At 38.2% G+C, this 23,964-nt stretch overlaps 1 protein-coding gene across 1 annotated transcript in view; it reads left to right on the top strand.

Annotated features, from left to right (window-relative positions):
• Positions 1–4,921: 4,921 nt before the first annotated feature.
• The window catches only part of LOC147920838 (uncharacterized), a 49,524-nt gene continuing 30,481 nt past the window's right edge, over positions 4,922–23,964 (top strand). The window contains exon 1 of the mRNA XM_087501253.1: positions 4,922–4,942. Coding sequence (XP_087357379.1) covers positions 4,922–4,942 — 21 coding nt within the window. The remainder of the gene's footprint in view (positions 4,943–23,964) is intronic.

Raw genomic sequence — 23,964 nt, 5'->3', positions numbered from 1 at the left:
AGAATCCTGAATTTGTCCTTCATATGGCCTCTCTTCTTGCAATGATCACACACCCAGACCTTCCTATCTTCCTGCTTGTACACACCTTTGTTGGCCGTGACTAGCTCCCCCTTACCGCTAAAGAGATCGAGTGAGCCTTGTTCCTTTTGAACTTGAGAACACACTTCTTCAAAGCTGGGTAGCTTGTCTCCTCTTAGGATGCGCTTCATGAGGTCGTTAAAGGCTGGGTTGAGCGTGAGTAGGAGGCCAAAGACCTTGTCCTGCTCTTTTCTCTCATTAAGGACCGTCAGATCTAGAGAGCTTGGTCGTAAGGCCTCAAGCTCCGACCAAAAGGCTCTATACTTACCAAGATGCTTAGTAAACTCTAAGTCATCTTGGCTCAGGCTGTTGATGGCTCTCTTGAATTCAAAGACTCGGGTCAAGTTAGAGACATTCCCATAAACGCTCTTAAGCATTTCCCAAAGTTCCTTGGCCGTTTCACAATATGAGTAGGCCTCAAGGATTGGCGTGTCTAGAGAGTGATATGATCCTCCCAAGGATTCGGCAGCTTCGAGTTGGTTGATAGAGACACCTTGATTCTAAAGACGACGAAGCCTCAAGAATAAGGATGGTGGAAAGAATGGTCGCACAAGAGTTGCGGAAAGACTCTTGATATACCGGTTTGATCTTTCAGCCTCACACCAAAAAGATCGGATCTCTCAGCTTCGCACCAAGGAGATCGGGGTTTTGACTATCGGAATCACACCAAGTAGTCGGTTTTGATTGTTGGAATCACACCAAGCAATCGGTTTTGTTCACAAAGAACAGAAGAGAATCACTCTCAAAAAGAAAAAGTTTTGATAAAAAGTTGGATTGTTGATTATTTCTTTACTCTTACATGAGTTTATATAAGATAAGAAAACTTGGTAACAAAGCCAAGTATTATTCTTGAAACTAAAAACAATAAAGATAGATAGTTGAATGAAGATTCAACTCTTGAATTTTGTCTTCCCAAGGTTTCCTTCCCAAGGTTTCCTTCCCAAGGTGAGTTGAACTCCAATTTTCGTCACTTCTCTTTGACCACAAAAAAAAGTGATTATTTTGGGCTTTCTTGGACTTGAATTAGGATCAAACTGGGCTGGACTTGATAGGTATCATCCCCAAAATAATTTCCCATGCTCTCTTTTGCCATAAGTTCTTGTATTAGCCCATTAAGTACCTCCTTGATCTTTTTAACTCTCTTTGACTCCTTGATCCAATTTGCTGATGAGAAACAGCATGGGCTGTATCATTTCTTCATCTTGGGCTTAGTAGAAAACAACTCCTGGTTGCCAAACATAATTCTGGAAGCTCTTAAACCAACTGGACCTGAAACTCATCAAGTTAAGAAATAGATCCACCTCCTTTGGCAAATGGGACGTAACTCTGTGGTTTGTTGGCCAAATCTTGTGTTCTTGAGCTTGTTGAAAACATAAGAGATCCAGTGAGATCCTCCATTTGATTTCGTGTCCAAATTGATTCTTAGTTGGTCTATGTAACACGATCTTTGGCTCAGACGCGAAAATGGAACTAGGACAGATCCACTGACTTGAAATATCCATATCTTTCAAGTATGAACTGATTTTAACGTGCTTCCAATTCTCAGTGGTTCTAAGATGGATCAAAATCTTAGAACAGTTTTGTTCATAGCTTGAGTACTTCTGGCTTGGTCGGAATCCTCCTTTGAATGCTCGTAGGTCGAAGTCGCGTAGCCATGAGTTCACCTGATTTGTAAAATGAATAACTCCTTCACCTAAACTCTGATTGGACTGATTCAACTTCGAGATATGCTCTAGATGAGGTAAGAATGCATCCCAAATAGCAGTTTGGTAGGAAGAGTTGATCTTTGACTTCGTTCGTGTTGAGCAAGACTCAAGGGTCGTCTTGGATGGTCTCATGATCATATCATACCCCTCCTCTTGAAAAAGTTTCGTCCTCGAAACTGTAAGACTTTGGGTTGGAGAGTGTTGAAGTGACTCTGGTGGCTTACCATGAGGAAGATTTGCACAGTTTATAGTGAGATCTTTCTTGGTTCCTACAAAATCATCAACTTGCTCTATCTTGCTTGACGATAAATGTAATGTTGGCTTTTCTCTCCTTGTTGGTTCATCAGATGAATCATCCATACTATCAAGGTTGTTGATGATAATGCCTTTCTTCGCGGCTTCCTCACTCTGATCTTTGCTGATCTCTTTGTGCTTTGGTTCCTCGGCTTCTGTTTGCTCACTCGGTGATTTTGCTATTTCTAACAGATTTTTCTGAACCAACAACTCCTTGTGCTCCTTTGGTGATGGTAACGAAACAAAAGCAGCTTTCTCTTCTTTAAAAACAAGAGATGTCCTTTCTCATTGGTAACTTGGTGTGACAGTAGACGCTCCATCAGTTGGTCTAGAAGGCCTCCTTAGAATATGATTTGAACCAAGATGGTGATGGTTGGGAACATATCGTTTCCTCAAAATAGACTTCAATTCTTCCCAAGTCTCAATAGGGTGTTCTCCATTTCTCCTCCTGCTTATCACCAACTGATCCCACCAAGTAATGGCATAATCACAAAATCCAGTGACTGCAACTTGTACCTTCTTCATTTCGCAATAGTTTTGACAACTAAAAACCGACTCAATCTTTTTCTCCCACTCTAGGTATGCATCTGGGTCATTCCTGCCTTGAAAGGTAGGAATCTCCAACTTATTACCTCCAATGTTGTCATAAGTTTGATCCATGCCATCTCTGTGTTGTGGCCTCCTATGGCTTGTTCTTGATGATTGAGTAGTGTAATAATCGTCAGCCCTTAATACTCTAAGTTGATCTCTTTTTCTTCTATGCTGCAACATTTGTGGTTGTCTTTGTTGTGCCTCCACTTGAACTTCATCCAACCTCTTGTAGATTGCACTCATCTCAACCCTCATCAACCGTCGCATCTCTCCCATAAGTGCTTGAACTTGTGGATCATTAGACATTTTTTTCTTCTTTTTTTTTTTTTTGCTTTTTTTTTTTTGCCTTTTTTTTTTCTTCTCTGTTTTTTCTTTTTTTTGCCTTTTTTTTCTTTTTTCTTTCTTTTTCTTTTTTTTTCCTTCTTTTTTTCTCGTTTTTTTTTTTTGCCTTTTTTTTTTTAAAAGTAAAATAAATAGAAATAGAAGATGAGAAGATGAAAATAAAGAAGATGGAAAGATAGAAAGATGATAGATAGAAGATTGAAAGATAGAAAATGATAGGAAGAAGATGAACGGTTAGAAGATGATAGAATGATAGAATACCAAACTCAAGGGTGTGCTCTGCTACCACTTGATATGATCCTCCCAAGGATTTGGCACCTTCGAGTTGGTTGATAGAGACACCTTGATTCTAAAGACGACGAAGCCTCAAGAATAAGGATGGTGGAATGAATGGTCGCACAAGAGTTGCAGAAAGACTCTTGATATACCGGTTTGATCTTTCAGCCTCACACCAAAAAGATCGGATCTCTCAGCCTCGCACCAAGGAGATCGGGGTTTTCACTATCGGAATCACACCAAGTAGTCGGTTTTGATTGTTGGAATCACACCAAGCAATCGGTTTTGTTCACAAAGAACAGAAGAAAATCACTCTCAAAAAGAAAAAGTTTTGATAAAAAGTTGGATTGTTGATTATTTCTTTACTCTTACATGAGTTTATATAAGATAAGAAAACTTGGTAACAAAGCCAAGTATTATTCTTGAAACTAAAAACAATAAAGATAGATAGTTGAATGAAGATTCAACTCTTGAATTTTGTCTTCCCAAGGTTTCCTTCCCAAGGTGAGTTGAACTCCAATTTTCGTCACTTCTCTTTGACCACAAAAAAAAGTGATTATTTTGGGCTTTCTTGGACTTGAATTAGGCTCAAACTGGGCTGGACTTGATAGGTATCATCCCCAAAATAATTTCCCATGCTCTCTTTTGCCATAAGTTCTTGTATTAGCCCATTAAGTACCTCCTTGATCTTTTTAACTCTCTTTGACTCCTTGATCCAATTTGCTGATGAGAAACAGCATGGGCTGTATCATTTCTTCATCTTAGGCTTAGTAGAAAACAACTCCTGGTTGCCAAACATAATTCTGGAAGCTCTTAAACCAACTGGACCTGAAACTCATCAAGTTAAGAAATAGATCCACCTCCTTTGGCAAATGGGACGTAACTCTGTGGTTTGTTGGCCAAATCTTGTGTTCTTGAGCTTGTTGGAAACATAAGAGATCCAGTGATATCCTCCAGTTGATTTCGTGTCCAAATTGATTCTGAGTTGGTCTGTGTAACACGATCTTTGGCTCAGACGCGAAAATGGAACTAGGACAGATCCACTGACTTGAAATATCCATATCTTTCAAGTATGAACTGATTTTAACGTGCTTCTAATTCTCAGTGGTTCTAGGATGGATCAAGATTTGAGAACAGTTTTGTTCATAGCTTGAGTACTTCTGGCTTGGTCGGAATCCTCCTTTGAATGCTCGTAGGTCGAAGTCGCGTAGCCATGAGTTCACCTGATTTGTAAAATGAATAACTCCTTCACCTAAACTCTGATTGGACTAATTCAACTTCGAGATATGCTCTAGATGAGGTAAGAATGCATCCCAAATAGCAGTTTGGTAGGAAGAGTTGATCTTTGACTTCGTTCGTGTTGAGCAAGACTCAAGGGTCGTCTTGGATGGTCTCATGATCATATCAGAGAGTTTTGGAGAACAGATAGGACAACTTGGTCTTCTTGGAACCACTTGGCCTTCCTCTCGCTCTCTTCCTCTTCTTCCACCTCGGAAGCTTCTTCTCCTTTGAGGTTTTGCTTTGGTACATAGTCGGTTTCGACATGACTCCAAAGGCCGCGACCTCCAAGGGCGGTTCTTGTGGTTCTTGTCCACAGCAAGTAGTTGGTTCCCTTTAGAACAATCGGTGTAACAATGGGCTTGGCGTTTTCCATGGTTTGATTTCTGTGGACCAATGGATAAAGTGTTTACCCGGAGAATAAAAGAGAGATGCTAGTAGCAAGAATGGAAGAGAAGGAGGCTAGAGTATAGAAACAAGTAGAATGATGAGATTAAATTGCAAAGAATCGAAGAACATGCTCTGATACCATGTTAGAATTAGTGGAAGTAGAGATCGACTTAAGAGAGTTTAGGAGTAGAAAGCGATTCGGTAGACAAAGAGAATAAGGAAGGAGATAAGATTAGTTTTTCATTCCATAAGTATATGTCTTACAATGTAGGCTAAAGCCTATATATAACAAGGAAACTTAGGGCTACACCCTTTACAAACCGATCGTCTAAGTGATAGGGACAGGGAGAGAGAGAAGACTAATCCCAAGGCTGATAGCGACCTGTCCTAGTCTCCTTAAACCCAACATTACCCGTGACTCCACTTGCTCTTCCTCTCTAACGGCTACAAAGGAGATTCTAGAGCCTTCTCATGGGCCTAAGACATGCAGGCCTCCTCACTATCCACACGCACACATAGATGACTCGGCCTTATTGCTTAGGCATATGGACGGTCACGGTTGCCTTGGGCTGTACGGACGGTCACGGTTGCCTTAGGCTTATTCTTGGTCAATAATTATAAGGGTTTGGGTTGAATTTGGAGTGTTTAGACACCACTTATACCCATTTTATCCCAAAACAGGCTAAAACCAAGAAAACATTGATTCTAAGCAGTAAGCAGCTTTGATACTGTTTCTAGGGTCCGAATGTTTGACAATCCAATGCATTTGACTAATTGTAAGAGTTGGGGATGAATATGGAATGTTTAGACCACACTTAAACCCGTTTTATCCCAAAACAGGTTTAAACCGAGAAAACATTGATTCTAAGCAGTACACAGCTTTGTTACTGTTTCTAGGGTCAGAATTTGTGACAATCCAATGCATTTGACTAATTGTAAGAGTTGGGGATGAATTTGGAGTGTTTAGACAACACTTTGACCCGTTTTAGCCCAAAAGAGGCTTAAACCAAGAAAACAAGCTAACACCGAGAAAAAAAATAATTTCTAAGCAGTAAGCAGTTTTGTTACTGTTTCTAGGGTCAAAATATCTAACAATCCAATGCATATGATTAGTTGTAAGAGTTCGGGATCAATTTGGAGTGCTTAGACAACACTTATACCCATTTTGTCCCGAAACAGGCTAAAACTGAGAAAACATTGATTCTAAGCAGTAAACAGCTTTGTTACTGTTTCTAGGGTCAGAATGTGTGACAATAAAATGCATTTTACTAACTGTAAAAGTTCGGGATGAATTTGGAGTGTTTAGACAACACTTAAACCCGTTTTATCCCAAAACATGCTTAAACCGAGAAACAGGCTAAAACCGAGAGAAAACATTGATTGGAAGCAATAAACAGATATGTTACTCTTTTTAGGGTCAAAATATGTAAAAATCCAATGCATTTGACTAATTTTAAGAATTCGAGATGATTTTGGAGTGTTAGACAACACTTAAACCCGTTTTATCCTAAAACAGGCTAAAACCGAGAAAACATTGATTCTAAGCAGGAAGCAGTTTTGTTACTGTTTCTAGGGTCAGAATTTTTGACAATCCAATGCATTTGAATAATTGTAAGAGTTCGGGATGAATTTGGAGTGTTTAGACAACACTTAAACCCGTTTTATCCCAAAACATGTTTAAACCGAGAAAACAGGCTAAAACCGAGAAAACATTTATTGTAAGCAGTAAACAGCTTTGTTACTGTTTCTAGAGTCATAATGTGTGACAATCCAATGTATTTTACTAACTGTAAAAGTTCGGGATGAATTTGGAGTGTTTAGACAACACTTAAACCCGTTTTATCCCAAAACATGCTTAAACCGAGAAACAGGCTAAAACCGAGAGAAAACATTGATTGGAAGCAGTAAACAGCTTTGTTACTGTTTCTAGGGTCATAATGTGTGACAATCCAATGCATTTGACTAATTTTAAGAATTCGAGATGAATTTGGAGTGTTAGAAAACACTTAAACCCGTTTTATCCTAAGACAGGCTAAAACCGAGAAAACATTGATTCTAAGCAGTAAGCAGCTTTGTTACTGTTTCTAGGGTCAGAATGTTTGACAATCCAATGCATTTGACTAATTGTAAGAGTTCAGGAAGAATTTGTAGTGTTTAGACACCACTTATACCCATTTTGTCCCAAAACAGGCTAAAACCAAGAAAACATTGATTCTAAGCAGTAAGCAGCTTTAATACTGTTTCTAGGGTCCGAATATTTGACAATCCAATGCATTTGACTAATTGTAAGAGTTGGGGATGAATTTGGAATGTTTAGACAACACTTAAACCCGTTTTATCCCAAAACAGGTTTAAACCGAGAAACAGGCTAAAACCGAGAGAAAACATTGATTGGAAGCAATAACCAGATATGTTACTCTTTTTAGGGTCAAAATATGTAAAAATCCAATGCATTTGACTAATTTTAAGAATTCGAGATGATTTTGGAGTGTTAGACAACAATTAAACCCGTTTTATCCTAAAACAGGCTAAAACCGAGAAAACATTGATTCTAAGCAGGAAGCAGTTTTGTTACTGTTTCTAGGGTCAGAATTTTTGACAATCCAATGCATTTGAATAATTGTAAGAGTTCGGGATGAATTTGGAGTGTTTAGACAACACTTAAACCCGTTTTATCCCAAAACATGTTTAAACCGAGAAAACAGGCTAAAACCGAGAAAACATTTATTGTAAGCAGTAAACAGCTTTGTTACTGTTTCTAGGGTCATAATGTGTGACAATCCAATGCATTTTACTAACTGTAAAAGTTCGGGATGAATTTGGAGTGTTTAGACAACACTTAAACCCGTTTTATCCCAAAACATGCTTAAACCGAGAAACAGGCTAAAATCGAGAGAAAACACTGATTGGAAGCAGTAAACAGCTTTGTTACTGTTTCTAGGGTCATAATGTGTGACAATCCAATGCATTTGACTAGTTTTAAGAATTCGAGATGAATTTGGAGTGTTAGAAAACACTTAAACCCGTTTTATCCTAAGACAGGCTAAAACCGAGAAAACATTGATTCTAAGCAGTAAGCAGCTTTGTTACTGTTTCTAGGGTCAGAATGTTTGACAATCCAATGCATTTGACTAATTGTAAGAGTTCAGGAAGAATTTGTAGTGTTTAGACACCACTTATACCCATTTTGTCCCAAAACAGGCTAAAACCAAGAAAACATTGATTCTAAGCAGTAAGCAGCTTTAATACTGTTTCTAGGGTCCGAATGTTTGACAATCCAATGCATTTGAATAATTGTAAGAGTTGGGGATGAATTTGGAATGTTTAGACAACACTTAAACCCGTTTTATCCCAAAACATGCCTAAACCGAGAAACAGGCTAAAACTGAGAGAAAACATTGATTGGAAGCAATAAACAGATATGGTACTCTTTTTAGGGTCAAAATATGTAAAAATCCATTGCATTTGACTAATTTTAAGAATTCGAGATGAATTTGGAGTGTTAGAAAACACTTAAACCCGTTTTATCCTAAAACAGGCTAAAACCGAGAAAACATTGATTCTAAGCAGTAAGCAGCTTTGTTACTGTTTCTAGGGTCAGAATGTTTGACAATCCAATGCATTTGACTAATTGTAAGAGTTCAGGAAGAATTTGTAGTGTTTAGACACCACTTATACCCATTTTGTCCCAAAACAGGCTAAAACCAAGAAAACATTGATTCTAAGCAGTAAGCAGCTTGAATACTGTTTCTAGGGTCCGAATGTTTGACAATCCAATGCATTTGACTAATTGTAAGAGTTGGGGATGAATTTGGAATGTTTAGACAACACTTAAACCCGTTTTATCCCAAAACAGGTTTAAATCGAGAAAACGTTGATTCTAAGCAGTAAACAGCTTCGTTACTGTTTCTAGAGTCAGAAATTGTGAAAATCCAATGCATTTGACTAATTGTAAGAGTTCGGGATGAATTTAGAGTGTTTAGAGAACACTTAAACCCGTTTTATCCCAAAACATGCTTAAACCGAGAAAACAGGCTAAAACCGAGAGAAGATTGATTGTAAGCAGTAAACAGCTTTGTTACTGTTTCTAGGGTCATAATATGTGACAATCCAATGCATTTGACTAATTGTAAGAGTTCGGGATGAATTTGGAGTGTTTAGACAACACTTAAACCCATTTTATCCCAAAACATGCTTACACCGAGAAACAGGCTGAAAACGAGAGAAAACATTGATTGGAAGCAGTAAATAGATATGTTACTCTTTCTAGGGTCAAAATATGTAACAATCCAATGCATTTGACTAATTTTAAGATTTTGGGTTGAATTTGGAGTGTTTAGACACCACTTATACCCATTTTGTCCCAAAACAGGCTAAAACCGAGAAAACATTGATTCTAAGCAGTAAGCAGTTTTGTTACAGTTTCTAGGGTCAGAATGTTTGACAATCCAATGCATTTGACTAATTTTAAGAGTTTGGGATCAATTTGGAGTGTTTAGACAACACTTATACCCATTTTGTCCAGAAACAGGCTAAAACTGAGAAAACGTTGATTCTAAGAAGTAAACAGCTTTGTTACTGTTTCTAGGGTCAGAATGTGTGACAATACAATGCATTTTACTAACTGTAAAAGTTCGGGATGAATTTGGAGTGTTTAGACAATACTTAAGCCCGTTTTATCCCAAAACATGCTTAAACCGAGAAACAGGCTAAAACCGAGAGAAAACATTGATTGGAAGCAATAACCAGGTATGTTACTCTTTTTAGGGTCAAAATATGTAAAAATCCATTGCATTTGACTAATTTTAAGAATTCGAGATGAATTTGGAGTGTTAGAAAACACTTAAACCCGTTTTATCCTAAAACAGGCTAAAACCGAGAAAACATTGATTCTAAGCAGTAAGCAGCTTTGTTACTGTTTCTAGGGTCAGAATGTTTGACAATCCAATGCATTTGACTAATTGTAAGAGTTCAGGAAGAATTTGTAGTGTTTAGACACCACTTATACCCATTTTGTCCCAAAACAGGCTAAAACCAAGAAAACATTGATTCTAAGCAGTAAGCAGCTTGAATACTGTTTCTAGGGTCCGAATGTTTGACAATCCAATGCATTTGACTAATTGTAAGAGTTGGGGATGAATTTGGAATGTTTAGACAACACTTAAACCCGTTTTATCCCAAAACAGGTTTAAACCGAGAAACAGGCTAAAACCGAGAGAAAACATTGATTGGAAGCAATAACCAGATATGTTACTCTTTTTAGGGTCAAAATATGTAAAAATCCAATGCATTTGACTAATTTTAAGAATTCGAGATGAATTTGGAGTGTTAGACAACACTTAAACCCGTTTTATCCTAAAACAGGCTTAAACCGAGAAAACATTGATTCTAAGCAGTAAGCAGCTTTGTTACTGTTTCTAGGGTCAGAATGTTTGACAATCCAATGCATTTGAATAATTGTAAGAGTTCGGGATGAATTTGGAGTGTTTAGACAACACTTAAACCCGTTTTATCCCAAAACATGCTTAAACCGAGAAAACAGGCTAAAATCGAGAAAACATTTATTGTAAGCAGTAAACAGCTTTGTTACTGTTTCTAGGGTCATAATGTGTGACAATCCAATGCATTTTACTAACTGTAAAAGTTCGGGATGAATTTGGAGTGTTTAGACAACATTTAAACCCGTTTTATCCCAAAACATGCTTAAACCGAGAAACAGGCTAAAACCGAGAGAAAACATTGATTGGAAGCAATAAACAGATATGTTACTCTTTTTAGGGCCAAAATATGTAAAAATCCAATGCATTTGACTAATTTTAAGAATTCGAGATGAATTTGGAGTGTTTAGACACCACTTATACCCATTTTGTCCCAAAACAGGCTAAAACTGAGAAAACATTGATTCTAAGCAGTAAGCAGTTTTGTTACAGTTTCTAGGGTCAGAATGTTTGACAATCCAATCCATTTGACTAATTGTAAGAGTTCGGGATCAATTTGGAGTGTTTAGACAACACTTATACCCATTTTGTCCCGAAACAGGCTAAAACTGAGAAAACGTTGATTCTAAGCAGTAAACAGCTTTGTTACTGTTTCTAGGGTCAGAATGTGTGACAATACAATGCATTTTACTAACTGTAAAAGTTCGGGATGAATTTGGAGTGTTTAGACAACACTTAAACCCGTTTTATCCCAAAACATGCCTAAACCGAGAAACAGGCTAAAACTGAGAGAAAACATTGATTGGAAGCAATAAACAGATATGGTACTCTTTTTAGGGTCAAAATATGTAAAAATCCATTGCATTTGACTAATTTTAAGAATTCGAGATGAATTTGGAGTGTTAGAAAACACTTAAACCCGTTTTATCCTAAAACAGGCTAAAACCGAGAAAACATTGATTCTAAGCAGTAAGCAGCTTTGTAACTGTTTCTAGGGTCAGAATGTTTGACAATCCAATGCATTTGACTAATTGTAAGAGTTCAGGAAGAATTTGTAGTGTTTAGACACCACTTATACCCATTTTGTCCCAAAACAGGCTAAAACCAAGAAAACATTGATTCTAAGCAGTAAGCAGCTTGAATACTGTTTCTAGGGTCCGAATGTTTGACAATCCAATGCATTTGACTAATTGTAAGAGTTGGGGATGAATTTGGAATGTTTAGACAACACTTAAACCCGTTTTATCCCAAAACAGGTTTAAATCGAGAAAACGTTGATTCTAAGCAGTAAACAGCTTCGTTACTGTTTCTAGAGTCAGAAATTGTGAAAATCCAATGCATTTGACTAATTGTAAGAGTTCGGGATGAATTTAGAGTGTTTAGAGAACACTTAAACCCGTTTTATCCCAAAACATGCTTAAACCGAGAAAACAGGCTAAAACCGAGAGAAGATTGATTGTAAGCAGTAAACAGCTTTGTTACTGTTTCTAGGGTCATAATATGTGACAATCCAATGCATTTGACTAATTGTAAGAGTTCGGGATGAATTTGGAGTGTTTAGACAACACTTAAACCCATTTTATCCCAAAACATGCTTACACCGAGAAACAGGCTGAAAACGAGAGAAAACATTGATTGGAAGCAGTAAACAGATATGTTACTCTTTCTAGGGTCAAAATATGTAACAATCCAATGCATTTGACTAATTTTAAGATTTTGGGTTGAATTTGGAGTGTTTAGACACCACTTATACCCATTTTGTCCCAAAACAGGCTAAAACCGAGAAAACATTGATTCTAAGCAGTAAGCAGTTTTGTTACAGTTTCTAGGGTCAGAATGTTTGACAATCCAATGCATTTGACTAATTTTAAGAGTTTGGGATCAATTTGGAGTGTTTAGACAACACTTATACCCATTTTGTCCAGAAACAGGCTAAAACTGAGAAAACGTTGATTCTAAGAAGTAAACAGCTTTGTTACTGTTTCTAGGGTCAGAATGTGTGACAATACAATGCATTTTACTAACTGTAAAAGTTCGGGATGAATTTGGAGTGTTTAGACAATACTTAAGCCCGTTTTATCCCAAAACATGCTTAAACCGAGAAACAGGCTAAAACCGAGAGAAAACATTGATTGGAAGCAATAACCAGGTATGTTACTCTTTTTAGGGTCAAAATATGTAAAAATCCATTGCATTTGACTAATTTTAAGAATTCGAGATGAATTTGGAGTGTTAGAAAACACTTAAACCCGTTTTATCCTAAAACAGGCTAAAACCGAGAAAACATTGATTCTAAGCAGTAAGCAGCTTTGTTACTGTTTCTAGGGTCAGAATGTTTGACAATCCAATGCATTTGACTAATTGTAAGAGTTCAGGAAGAATTTGTAGTGTTTAGACACCACTTATACCCATTTTGTCCCAAAACAGGCTAAAACCAAGAAAACATTGATTCTAAGCAGTAAGCAGCTTGAATACTGTTTCTAGGGTCCGAATGTTTGACAATCCAATGCATTTGACTAATTGTAAGAGTTGGGGATGAATTTGGAATGTTTAGACAACACTTAAACCCGTTTTATCCCAAAACAGGTTTAAACCGAGAAACAGGCTAAAACCGAGAGAAAACATTGATTGGAAGCAATAACCAGATATGTTACTCTTTTTAGGGTCAAAATATGTAAAAATCCAATGCATTTGACTAATTTTAAGAATTCGAGATGATTTTGGAGTGTTAGACAACACTTAAACCCGTTTTATCCTAAAACAGGCTAAAACCGAGAAAACATTGATTCTAAGCAGGAAGCAGTTTTGTTACTGTTTCTAGGGTCAGAATTTTTGACAATCCAATGCATTTGAATAATTGTAAGAGTTCGGGATGAATTTGGAGTGTTTAGACAACACTTAAACCCGTTTTATCCCAAAACATGTTTAAACCGAGAAAACAGGCTAAAACCGAGAAAACATTTATTGTAAGCAGTAAACAGCTTTGTTACTGTTTCTAGGGTCATAATGTGTGACAATCCAATGCATTTTACTAACTGTAAAAGTTCGGGATGAATTTGGAGTGTTTAGACAACACTTAAACCCGTTTTATCCCAAAACATGCTGAAACCGAGAAACAGGCTAAAATCGAGAGAAAACACTGATTGGAAGCAGTAAACAGCTTTGTTACTGTTTCTAGGGTCATAATGTGTGACAATCCAATGCATTTGACTAGTTTTAAGAATTCGAGATGAATTTGGAGTGTTAGAAAACACTTAAACCCGTTTTATCCTAAGACAGGCTAAAACCGAGAAAACATTGATTCTAAGCAGTAAGCAGCTTTGTTACTGTTTCTAGGGTCAGAATGTTTGACAATCCAATGCATTTGACTAATTGTAAGAGTTCAGGAAGAATTTGTAGTGTTTAGACACCACTTATACCCATTTTGTCCCAAAACAGGCTAAAACCAAGAAAACATTGATTCTAAGCAGGAAGCAGCTTTAATACTGTTTCTAGGGTCCGAATGTTTGACAATCCAATGCATTTGAATAATTGTAAGAGTTGGGGATGAATTTGGAATGTTTAGACAACACTTAAACCCGTTTTATCCCAAAACAGGTTTAAACCGAGAAACAGGCTAAAACCGAGAGAAAACATTGATTGGAAGCAATAACCAGATATGTTACTCTTTTTAGGGTCAAAATATGTAAAAATCCAATGCATTTGACTAATTTTAAGAATTCGAGATGAATTTGGAGTGTTAGACAACACTTAAACCCGTTTTATCCTAAAACAGGCTTAAACCGAGAAAACTTTGATTCTAAGCAGTAAGCAGCTTTGTTACTGTTTCTAGGGTCAGAATGTTTGACAATCCAATGCATTTGAATAATTGTAAGAGTTCGGGATGAATTTGGAGTGTTTAGACAACACTTAAACCCGTTTTATCCCAAAACATGCTTAAACCGAGAAAACAGGCTAAAATCGAGAAAACATTTATTGTAAGCAGTAAACAGCTTTGTTACTGTTTCTAGGGTCATAATGTGTGACAATCCAATGCATTTTACTAACTGTAAAAGTTCGGGATGAATTTGGAGTGTTTAGACAACATTTAAACCCGTTTTATCCCAAAACATGCTTAAACCGAGAAACAGGCTAAAACCGAGAGAAAACATTGATTGGAAGCAATAAACAGATATGTTACTCTTTTTAGGGCCAAAATATGTAAAAATCCAATGCATTTGACTAATTTTAAGAATTCGAGATGAATTTGGAGTGTTTAGACACCACTTATACCCATTTTGTCCCAAAACAGGCTAAAACTGAGAAAACATTGATTCTAAGCAGTAAGCAGTTTTGTTACAGTTTCTAGGGTCAGAATGTTTGACAATCCAATCCATTTGACTAATTGTAAGAGTTCGGGATCAATTTGGAGTGTTTAGACAACACTTATACCCATTTTGTCCCGAAACAGGCTAAAACTGAGAAAACGTTGATTCTAAGCAGTAAACAGCTTTGTTACTGTTTCTAGGGTCAGAATGTGTGACAATACAATGCATTTTACTAACTGTAAAAGTTCGGGATGAATTTGGAGTGTTTAGACAACACTTAAACCCGTTTTATCCCAAAACATGCCTAAACCGAGAAACAGGCTAAAACTGAGAGAAAACATTGATTGGAAGCAATAAACAGATATGGTACTCTTTTTAGGGTCAAAATATGTAAAAATCCATTGCATTTGACTAATTTTAAGAATTCGAGATGAATTTGGAGTGTTAGAAAACACTTAAACCCGTTTTATCCTAAAACAGGCTAAAACCGAGAAAACATTGATTCTAAGCAGTAAGCAGCTTTGTAACTGTTTCTAGGGTCAGAATGTTTGACAATCCAATGCATTTGACTAATTGTAAGAGTTCAGGAAGAATTTGTAGTGTTTAGACACCACTTATACCCATTTTGTCCCAAAACAGGCTAAAACCAAGAAAACATTGATTCTAAGCAGTAAGCAGCTTGAATACTGTTTCTAGGGTCCGAATGTTTGACAATCCAATGCATTTGACTAATTGTAAGAGTTGGGGATGAATTTGGAATGTTTAGACAACACTTACACCCGTTTTATCCCAAAACAGGTTTAAATCGAGAAAACGTTGATTCTAAGCAGTAAACAGCTTCGTTACTGTTTCTAGAGTCAGAAATTGTGAAAATCCAATGCATTTGACTAATTGTAAGAGTTCGGGATGAATTTAGAGTGTTTAGACAACACTTAAACCCGTTTTATCCCAAAACATGCTTAAACCGAGAAAACAGGCTAAAACCGAGAGAAGATTGATTGTAAGCAGTAAACAGCTTTGTTACTGTTTCTAGGGTCATAATGTGTGACAATCCAATGCATTTGACTAATTGTAAGAGTTCGGGATGAATTTGGAGTGTTTAGACAACACTTAAACCCATTTTATCCCAAAACATGCTTACACCGAGAAACAGGCTGAAAACGAGAGAAAACATTGATTGGAAGCAGTAAACAGATATGTTACTCTTTCTAGGGTCAAAATATGTAACAATCCAATGCATTTGACTAATTTTAAGATTTTGGGTTGAATTTGGAGTGTTTAGACACCACTTATACCCATTTTGTCCCAAAACAGGCTAAAATCGAGAAAACATTGATTCTAAGCAGTAAGCAGTTTTGTTACAGTTTCTAGGGTCAGAATGTTTGACAATCCAATGCATTTGACTAATTTTAAGAGTTTGGGATCAATTTGGAGTGTTTAGACAACACTTATACCCATTTTGTCCAGAAACAGGCTAAAACTGAGAAAACGTTGATTCTAAGCAGTAAACAGCTTTGTTACTGTTTCTAGGGTCAGAATGTGTGACAATACAATGCATTTTACTAACTGTAAAAGTTCGGGATGAATTTGGAGTGTTTAGACAATACTTAAGCCCGTTTTATCCCAAAACATGCTTAAACCGAGAAACAGGCTAAAACCGAGAGAAAACATTGATTGGAAGCAATAAACAGATATGTTACTCTTTTTAGGGCCAAAATATGTAAAAATCCAATGCATTTGACTAATTTTAAGAATTCGAGATGAATTTGGAGTGTTTAGACACCACTTATACCCATTTTGTCCCAAAACAGGCTAAAACCGAGAAAACATTGATTCTAAGCAGTAAGCAGTTTTGTTACAGTTTCTAGGGTCAGAATGTTTGACAATCCAATCCATTTGACTAATTGTAAGAGTTCGGGATCAATTTGGAGTGTTTAGACAACACTTATACCCATTTTGTCCCGAAACAGGCTAAAACTGAGAAAACGTTGATTCTAAGCAGTAAACAGCTTTGTTACTGTTTCTAGGGTCAGAATGTGTGACAATACAATGCATTTTACTAACTGTAAAAGTTCGGGATGAATTTGGAGTGTTTAGACAATACTTAAGCCCGTTTTATCCCAAAACATGCTTAAACCGAGAAACAGGCTAAAACCGAGAGAAAACATTGATTGGAAGCAATAACCAGATATGTTACTCTTTTTAGGGTCAAAATATGTAAAAATCCATTGCATTTGACTAATTTTAAGAATTCGAGATGAATTTGGAGTGTTAGAAAACACTTAAACCCGTTTTATCCTAAAACAGGCTAAAACCGAGAAAACATTGATTCTAAGCAGTAAGCAGCTTTGTTACTGTTTCTAGGGTCAGAATGTTTGACAATCCAATGCATTTGAATAATTATAAGAGTTTGGGATGAATTTGTAGTGTTTAGACAACACTTAAACCCGTTTTATCCCAAAACATGCTTAAACCGAGAAAACAGGCTAAAACCGAGAAAACATTTATTGTAAGCAGTAAACAGCTTTGTTACTGTTTCTAGGGTCATAATGTGTGACAATCCAATGCATTTTACTAACTGTAAAAGTTCGAGATGAATTTGGAGTGTTTAGACAACACTTAAACCCGTTTTATCCCAAAACATGCTTAAACCGAGAAACAGGCTAAAACCGAGAGAAAAAATTGATTGGAAGCAATAAACAGATATGTTACTCTTTTTAGGGTCAAAATATGTAAAAATCCAATGCATTTGACTAATTTTAAGAATTCGAGATGAATTTGGAGTGTTTAGATACCACTTATACCCATTTTGTCCCAAAACAGGCTAAAACCGAGAAAACATTGACTCTAAGCAGTAAGCAGTTTTGTTGCAGTTTCTAGGGTCAGAATGTTTGACAATCCAATGCATTTGACTAATTGTAAGAGTTCGGGATCAATTTGGAGTGTTTGGACAACACTTATACCCATTTTGTCCCGAAACAGGCTAAAACTGAGAAAACGTTGATTCTAAGCAGTAAACAGCTTTGTTACTGTTTCTAGGGTCAGAATGTGTGACAATACAATGCATTTTACTAACTGTAAAAGTTCGGGATGAATTTGGAGTGTTTAGACAACACTTAAACCCGTTTTATCCCAAAACATGCCTAAACCGAGAAACAGGCTAAAACTGAGAGAAAACATTGATTGGAAGCAATAAACAGATATGGTACTCTTTTTAGGGTCAAAATATGTAAAAATCCATTGCATTTGACTAATTTTAAGAATTCGAGATGAATTTGGAGTGTTAGAAAACACTTAAACCCGTTTTATCCTAAAACAGGCTAAAACCGAGAAAACATTGATTCTAAGCAGTAAGCAGCTTTGTTACTGTTTCTAGGGTCAGAATGTTTGACAATCCAATGCATTTGACTAATTGTAAGAGTTCAGGAAGAATTTGTAGTGTTTAGACACCACTTATACCCATTTTGTCCCAAAACAGGCTAAAACCAAGAAAACATTGATTCTAAGCAGTAAGCAGCTTGAATACTGTTTCTAGGGTCCGAATGTTTGACAATCCAATGCATTTGACTAATTGTAAGAGTTGGGGATGAATTTGGAATGTTTAGACAACACTTAAACCCGTTTTATCCCAAAACAGGTTTAAATCGAGAAAACGTTGATTCTAAGCAGTAAACAGCTTCGTTACTGTTTCTAGAGTCAGAAATTGTGAAAATCCAATGCATTTGACTAATTGTAAGAGTTCGGGATGAATTTAGAGTGTTTAGACAACACTTAAACCCGTTTTATCCCAAAACATGCTTAAACCGAGAAAACAGGCTAAAACCGAGAGAAGATTGATTGTAAGCAGTAAACAGCTTTGTTACTGTTTCTAGGGTCATAATGTGTGACAATCCAATGCATTTGACTAATTGTAAGAGTTCGGGATTGAAAGAATTAATAGGATCGATTATGAGTTTAGTGAGAAGATTTGAATAACAAGAGAGTGAGAATCGTTGAGAGTATAGTAAGAAAGTATAGAGAGAGTATTGTGGAGAAAGAGATATTATCTCTTCTTACCTCATTTAGAACATAATTACAATCTACTTATAGACATATACAAAAGAATATACTAAGATGATCCTAGGCACATTTACATATAAAGATAGCGACATGTCCTTAAGAAGACATGTGATCCTTCCCACTTGCGCACTCTACACTAACGGCTATGAGGAGAAGGATCGAGAAGCTCTTGTGACCGTTGGAGGCTGGTGAACATGGAATGGACTCGTGATCCTCATGGGTTGAGCTTGGTAGGCCTTTAGCTGTACGGACGGCCCAATGGTGATGGTTGTACGGACGGATGTACGGACAAGGTGTGTGTGCGGTTTCATACTCCCCCTCAAGCTTGATCATGAGCATTGATCAAGCTTGGACTCATGCACACCCACCTCATTAAAAACCTTAGTATAGAAAACCACTTGGGAAAAACTATACTTAAGGGAAAAAGAGTGTGGGCATCATGTGAAGACAATCATGGCCGAGTAAGATCTTTGAGGCCAAGTTTGGAGTGAATGTACTCACACACTTGTGGACTGGCCGCCTTGGTGAAAACGTCAGCCAATTGTTCAGAGCTCTCGGTGTGACATGGTAGAACAACTCCAAGTTTAATTTGCTCTCGGACTTTGTGGCAGTCGACTTCAATGTGCTTGGTTCTCTCATGGAACACCGAGTTTGTTGCGATGTGAATAGCTGCCTCATTGTCGCAATGCATAGTAATAGGCTTAGGTGACTCGATTCCAAGGTCCTTGATGAGTGCCTTGAGCCACATCAACTCGGTTGTTAACTTTCTCATGGCTCTATACTCCGATTCAGCACTTGATAGGGATACCACCTTTTGTTTCTTGCTCTTCCATGTGATCAAGTTGCCTCCTAGGAACGTGCAATAGCCTGTAGTGGAGCGACGGTCTCCACGGTCTCCGGCGTAATCCGCATCACAATACCCTACTAGCTCCGTGCTTTCATTTCGACCCATCCATATGCCTTGCCCCGGCGAGCCCTTGAGATATTTGAGGATGCGGTTCACCATACCCCAATGATGCACGGTAGGACTTTGCATGTGTTGGCTCACCTGATTAACAGCAAAGCAAATATCAGGTCTAGTGATAGTAAGGTATATAAGCTTACCTACTAGCCGCCGGTATCGCTTGACGTCTTGAAATGGAGCTGCATCAAACTCCCCCTTTCCTCCGGCCTTATAGTTTTCATCAAGGGGTGTAGATACAGCTTTTGAACCTAGCTTCCCTGCTTCACTCAATAAATCAAGAGCATATTTTCTTTGTGATAAAAACAATCCTTCATTAGTCCTATATACTTCTATACCAAGAAAATATTTAAGTTCTCCTAGGTCTTTGATATCAAAAACTGACTTAAGGTAAGCCTTAGTCTCTTGAATGCCTACCTTGTCACTTCCAGTTATGATGATATCATCAACATAAACTAGAATGACTATAATACCTTTTTCACTTGGTAAGGTGAATAGAGTGTGGTCAGCCTCTGATTTGCGGAAGCCTTTCTCAAGGAGTGTGGTGCTTAACTTGTGATACCAAGCCCTAGGGGACTGTTTGAGTCCATAAATCGCCTTGTTCAGTTTTAATACTTTCCCGGGACCAATGATGTCTTCTAAACCCGGAGGTGGCCTCATATAAACTTCATCCTCGAGCTCTCCTTGTAAGAAGGCGTTCTTAACATCCATTTGCCACAAGTCCCAGTCAAGGTTGGTTGCAAGAGAGAGAACAACTCGAACCGTGTGAAGTTTGGCCACCGGTGCAAACGTATCTTGGTAGTCCTCCCCATACGTTTGAGTGAACCCCCTTGCAACGAGTCTGGCTTTGTAGCGTTCGATCTCCCCATCACTCTTATATTTAATGGTAAAGATCCACCTGGATGTCACAGCCTTCTTGCCTTTGGGTAAGTCAGCCTCGTCCCATGTATGATTGGCCTCCATTGCATTCTTCTCGGCATTGACAGCATCACACCATTCCTTATGATTCTTGGCTTCTTCATAGTCTTTGGGAATCCAATGAGCATCAATCTTGCCAAGAAACACTTGATGGTGTGGAGGAAAATGAGCCAAGGTGCATACCGCTTGAATCGGATGAGCTACAGCAACGTTGTTGTAGTAGACCCGAGTGTTTCGCCAATTGGAGGGGGGAAACTTGAGGCGTTCACTGCGGCGAAGTGGGATAACTTCCTGTGGTGTGGCCTCATCGTCATTGTCTTCCTCGGTGGGCACATAATCCTCATCACCGGAAGCATTGTCCACCGGAACTGAATTTAAACCATTTTCATCATCGGATTGTTCATCAAGTTCAGCCGAGTGTTCATCAAGGGCAGCCGAGGGATCATAGTCTAGAGACTCCGGCGGTGAAGTGGCCGGTGTATTGACTGGGGGTGCAGGTGTTGACGCGGGGGCATTGTCAACACCGAGTCTCTCGAGAAGGATGCGAAGGTTGTTAGCTCGGTCAGATGGTGAGGTGGACAAGTCTCGAAGGCTCTCCCAGTTCTTTTCCTCATAGAAGCCTTTAGACTCCACGAACTTAACATCACGAGAGACAAAAACGCGCTTCATGTTCGGCTCGTAGCACTTGTAGCCTTTTTGAGTCGTCGAGTACCCAAGGAACATGCTCTTAACACTCTTAGCATCAAGCTTGTCGCGCAGTTCTCCTGGCTTCAACACATAACACACGCAGCCAAATACTCTTAAATGATCAAATGAGGGTTTTACCTTGTTTATTACCTCAAACGGTGAACTGTCTTGAAGAACTTTGGTTGGTGTCCGGTTAATGAGGTAGCAAGCCGCAAGAACAGCATCTCCCCAAAACTTCTTTGGAACATTGGTGTGAAACATCATGGATCTTGCCACTTCCATGAGGTGCCTATTCTTCCTTTCAGCAACACCATTTTGTTGGGGTGTATATGGACAGCTTGTTTGATGAATAATCCCATGGTTTCCTAGGTATTGTTTGAAGGCATGGCTTGTATACTCTCCTCCATTATCTGATCTCAAAATTTTAATCTTTGCATTATAATGATTAGTCACATATTTTTGAAAATTAGTGAAGGCTTCAAGAACTCTATCTTTAGAAGGAAGCAAGGTCAGCCAAGTATATTTTGATTTTTCATCAATAAAAGTCACAAAATATTTTTGATTTTCTCTAGACAAGCAAGGGGAAGTCCAAACATCTGAATGGATTAAATCAAAACAATTTTCATAAATAGTCATAGATTTAGGAAAAACAGCCTTGCAATGTTTACCAAGAATACATGCCTCACACTCATCATTTTTAAAAGAAATATTAGGAAACATTAATGATAAAGCTCTAGTATGAGGATGTCCTAGCCTAGCATGTAAAATAGAATCACTAGGTTTAATAATAACCGAATTAAAACAAGATGCAGTAGAAGAAGATAGATTCAAGTCCTCAAGCACATATAGATCATCCTTGGAACCTCCTTGACCAAGAACTTTACTTGTCTCAATATCCTGAAAATGAACCTTGTTAGGACCAAATATTGCATAACAATTTAAATCAGTGGTGGCCCTCTTAACTGATAGCAAATTAGATGTGAAATTTGGCATATAGAAAGCTTTAGTTTCTTTGTTAAATAACTTTAAATTCCCTATGCCTTTAATTGGAACTTTCTCACCATTAGCTATCACAACATTACCATTAGCAGGCTTAATATCACTCATTAACCTAGAATCACTAATCATGTGATGAGATGCACCAGAATCAACAATAAGAGACTTAGTTTTGTTTGAAGTAAGAAACGCCTTACCGGTGGCCTCCTTGAGGGCTTTGATGAGCGCATCAAGGTCGGACCGCCTTACCAGCTCGGACGATGCTGCAGCAAGAGCAGTTCCACCGGTCACTTGTTGAGGCTGCTCAGAGATCAATGGCTCCCCCACGGCAGTTGCTTGGTGAGCTCTCGGTTGTCCTCCGCGGTTTGGTCGTCCACCTCGGATTGTTCCCGGTGGTGGTGCTAGATGCGGATGTAGGATCCAGCAGCGGCTCTTGAAGTGGCCAAGTTTCTTACAGTGCTCACAAACCGGCGGGTTGTTCTTGTCCTCCGGTCGGTAGTAGCCTTTGTTTGCTGATGCCATCTCAGCTTTGTTAGCGGTCACCAGCTCTCCCTTGCTGCCGAACAATCCCATGGAGCCATGCTCCTTTTGAATTTGGTTACAAACATCATCAAGGCTTGGGAGTTTATCTGACCGCAAGATGTGTTTGATGAGATCATTGTAGGAGGGGTTTAGGGTCAAGAGCAGCCCAAACACTTTGTCTTGTTCACGCCTCTCGTTCAGTATGGCCGGATCAATTGTCGCCGGTCGCAGCATTTCTAGTTCAGCCCAAAGGGACCTAAACTTCCCAAAATGCTTTGTAAACTCCATATCCTCTTGGTTGAGGTTATTGATGGCCCTTTTAATCTCGAAGATACGATTGACATTGGTAATATTACCAAAAACGTTCTTGAGGGTGTCCCACAAGTCCTTCGCCGTCTCGCAGTAGGAGTAGGCTTCAAGAATGGGGGCATCTAGAGAGTTTTGAATGATGGCTAAGACCCCTTGGTCTTCTTGGAACCATTTGTTCTTTTCATCTCCGGCAAGTTCCTTGCCGTCCTTGGTGGCCTCACCACTCGGAGCTTCGCTCTTCTCAACGTGAGACCAAAGGCCTCGGCCACAAAGGGCAGTTTTCGTGGTCCTCGCCCACAGCAGATAGTTCTCTCCCTTGAGAGTCACCGGAACAACCATGGTTTTGACACTTTCCATGATGAAGAGACCGTTAGGTAAAGCTATTATCCAACGGTTAAAGAAAATGACTTTCAAGTCAAAAACAGAAAATGAGAGAGAAGGAGAAGCGGAAGTAAGTGATGATCAAAAACTTTAGAATGACGAGCAACCAGGCTCTGATACCATGAAAGAATTAATAGGATCGATTATGAGTTTAGTGAGAAGATTTGAATAACAAGAGAGTGAGAATCGTTGAGAGTATAGTAAGAAAGTATAGAGAGAGTATTGTGGAGAAAGAGATATTATCTCTTCTTACCTCATTTAGAACATAATTACAATCTACTTATAGACATATACAAAAGAATATACTAAGATGATCCTAGGCACATTTACATATAAAGATAGCGACATGTCCTTAAGAAGACATGTGATCCTTCCCACTTGCGCACTCTACACTAACGGCTATGAGGAGAAGGATCGAGAAGCTCTTGTGA

The sequence above is a fragment of the Camelina sativa genome, chromosome 19 (genome assembly GCF_030686135.1).
Source record: "Camelina sativa cultivar CO46 ecotype springtype chromosome 19, ASM3068613v1".
Classification (NCBI taxonomy): Eukaryota; Viridiplantae; Streptophyta; class Magnoliopsida; order Brassicales; family Brassicaceae; genus Camelina; species Camelina sativa.
Note: the sequence above shows the minus strand (reverse complement) of the source record. Positions and strands in the feature narration are given on the sequence as shown.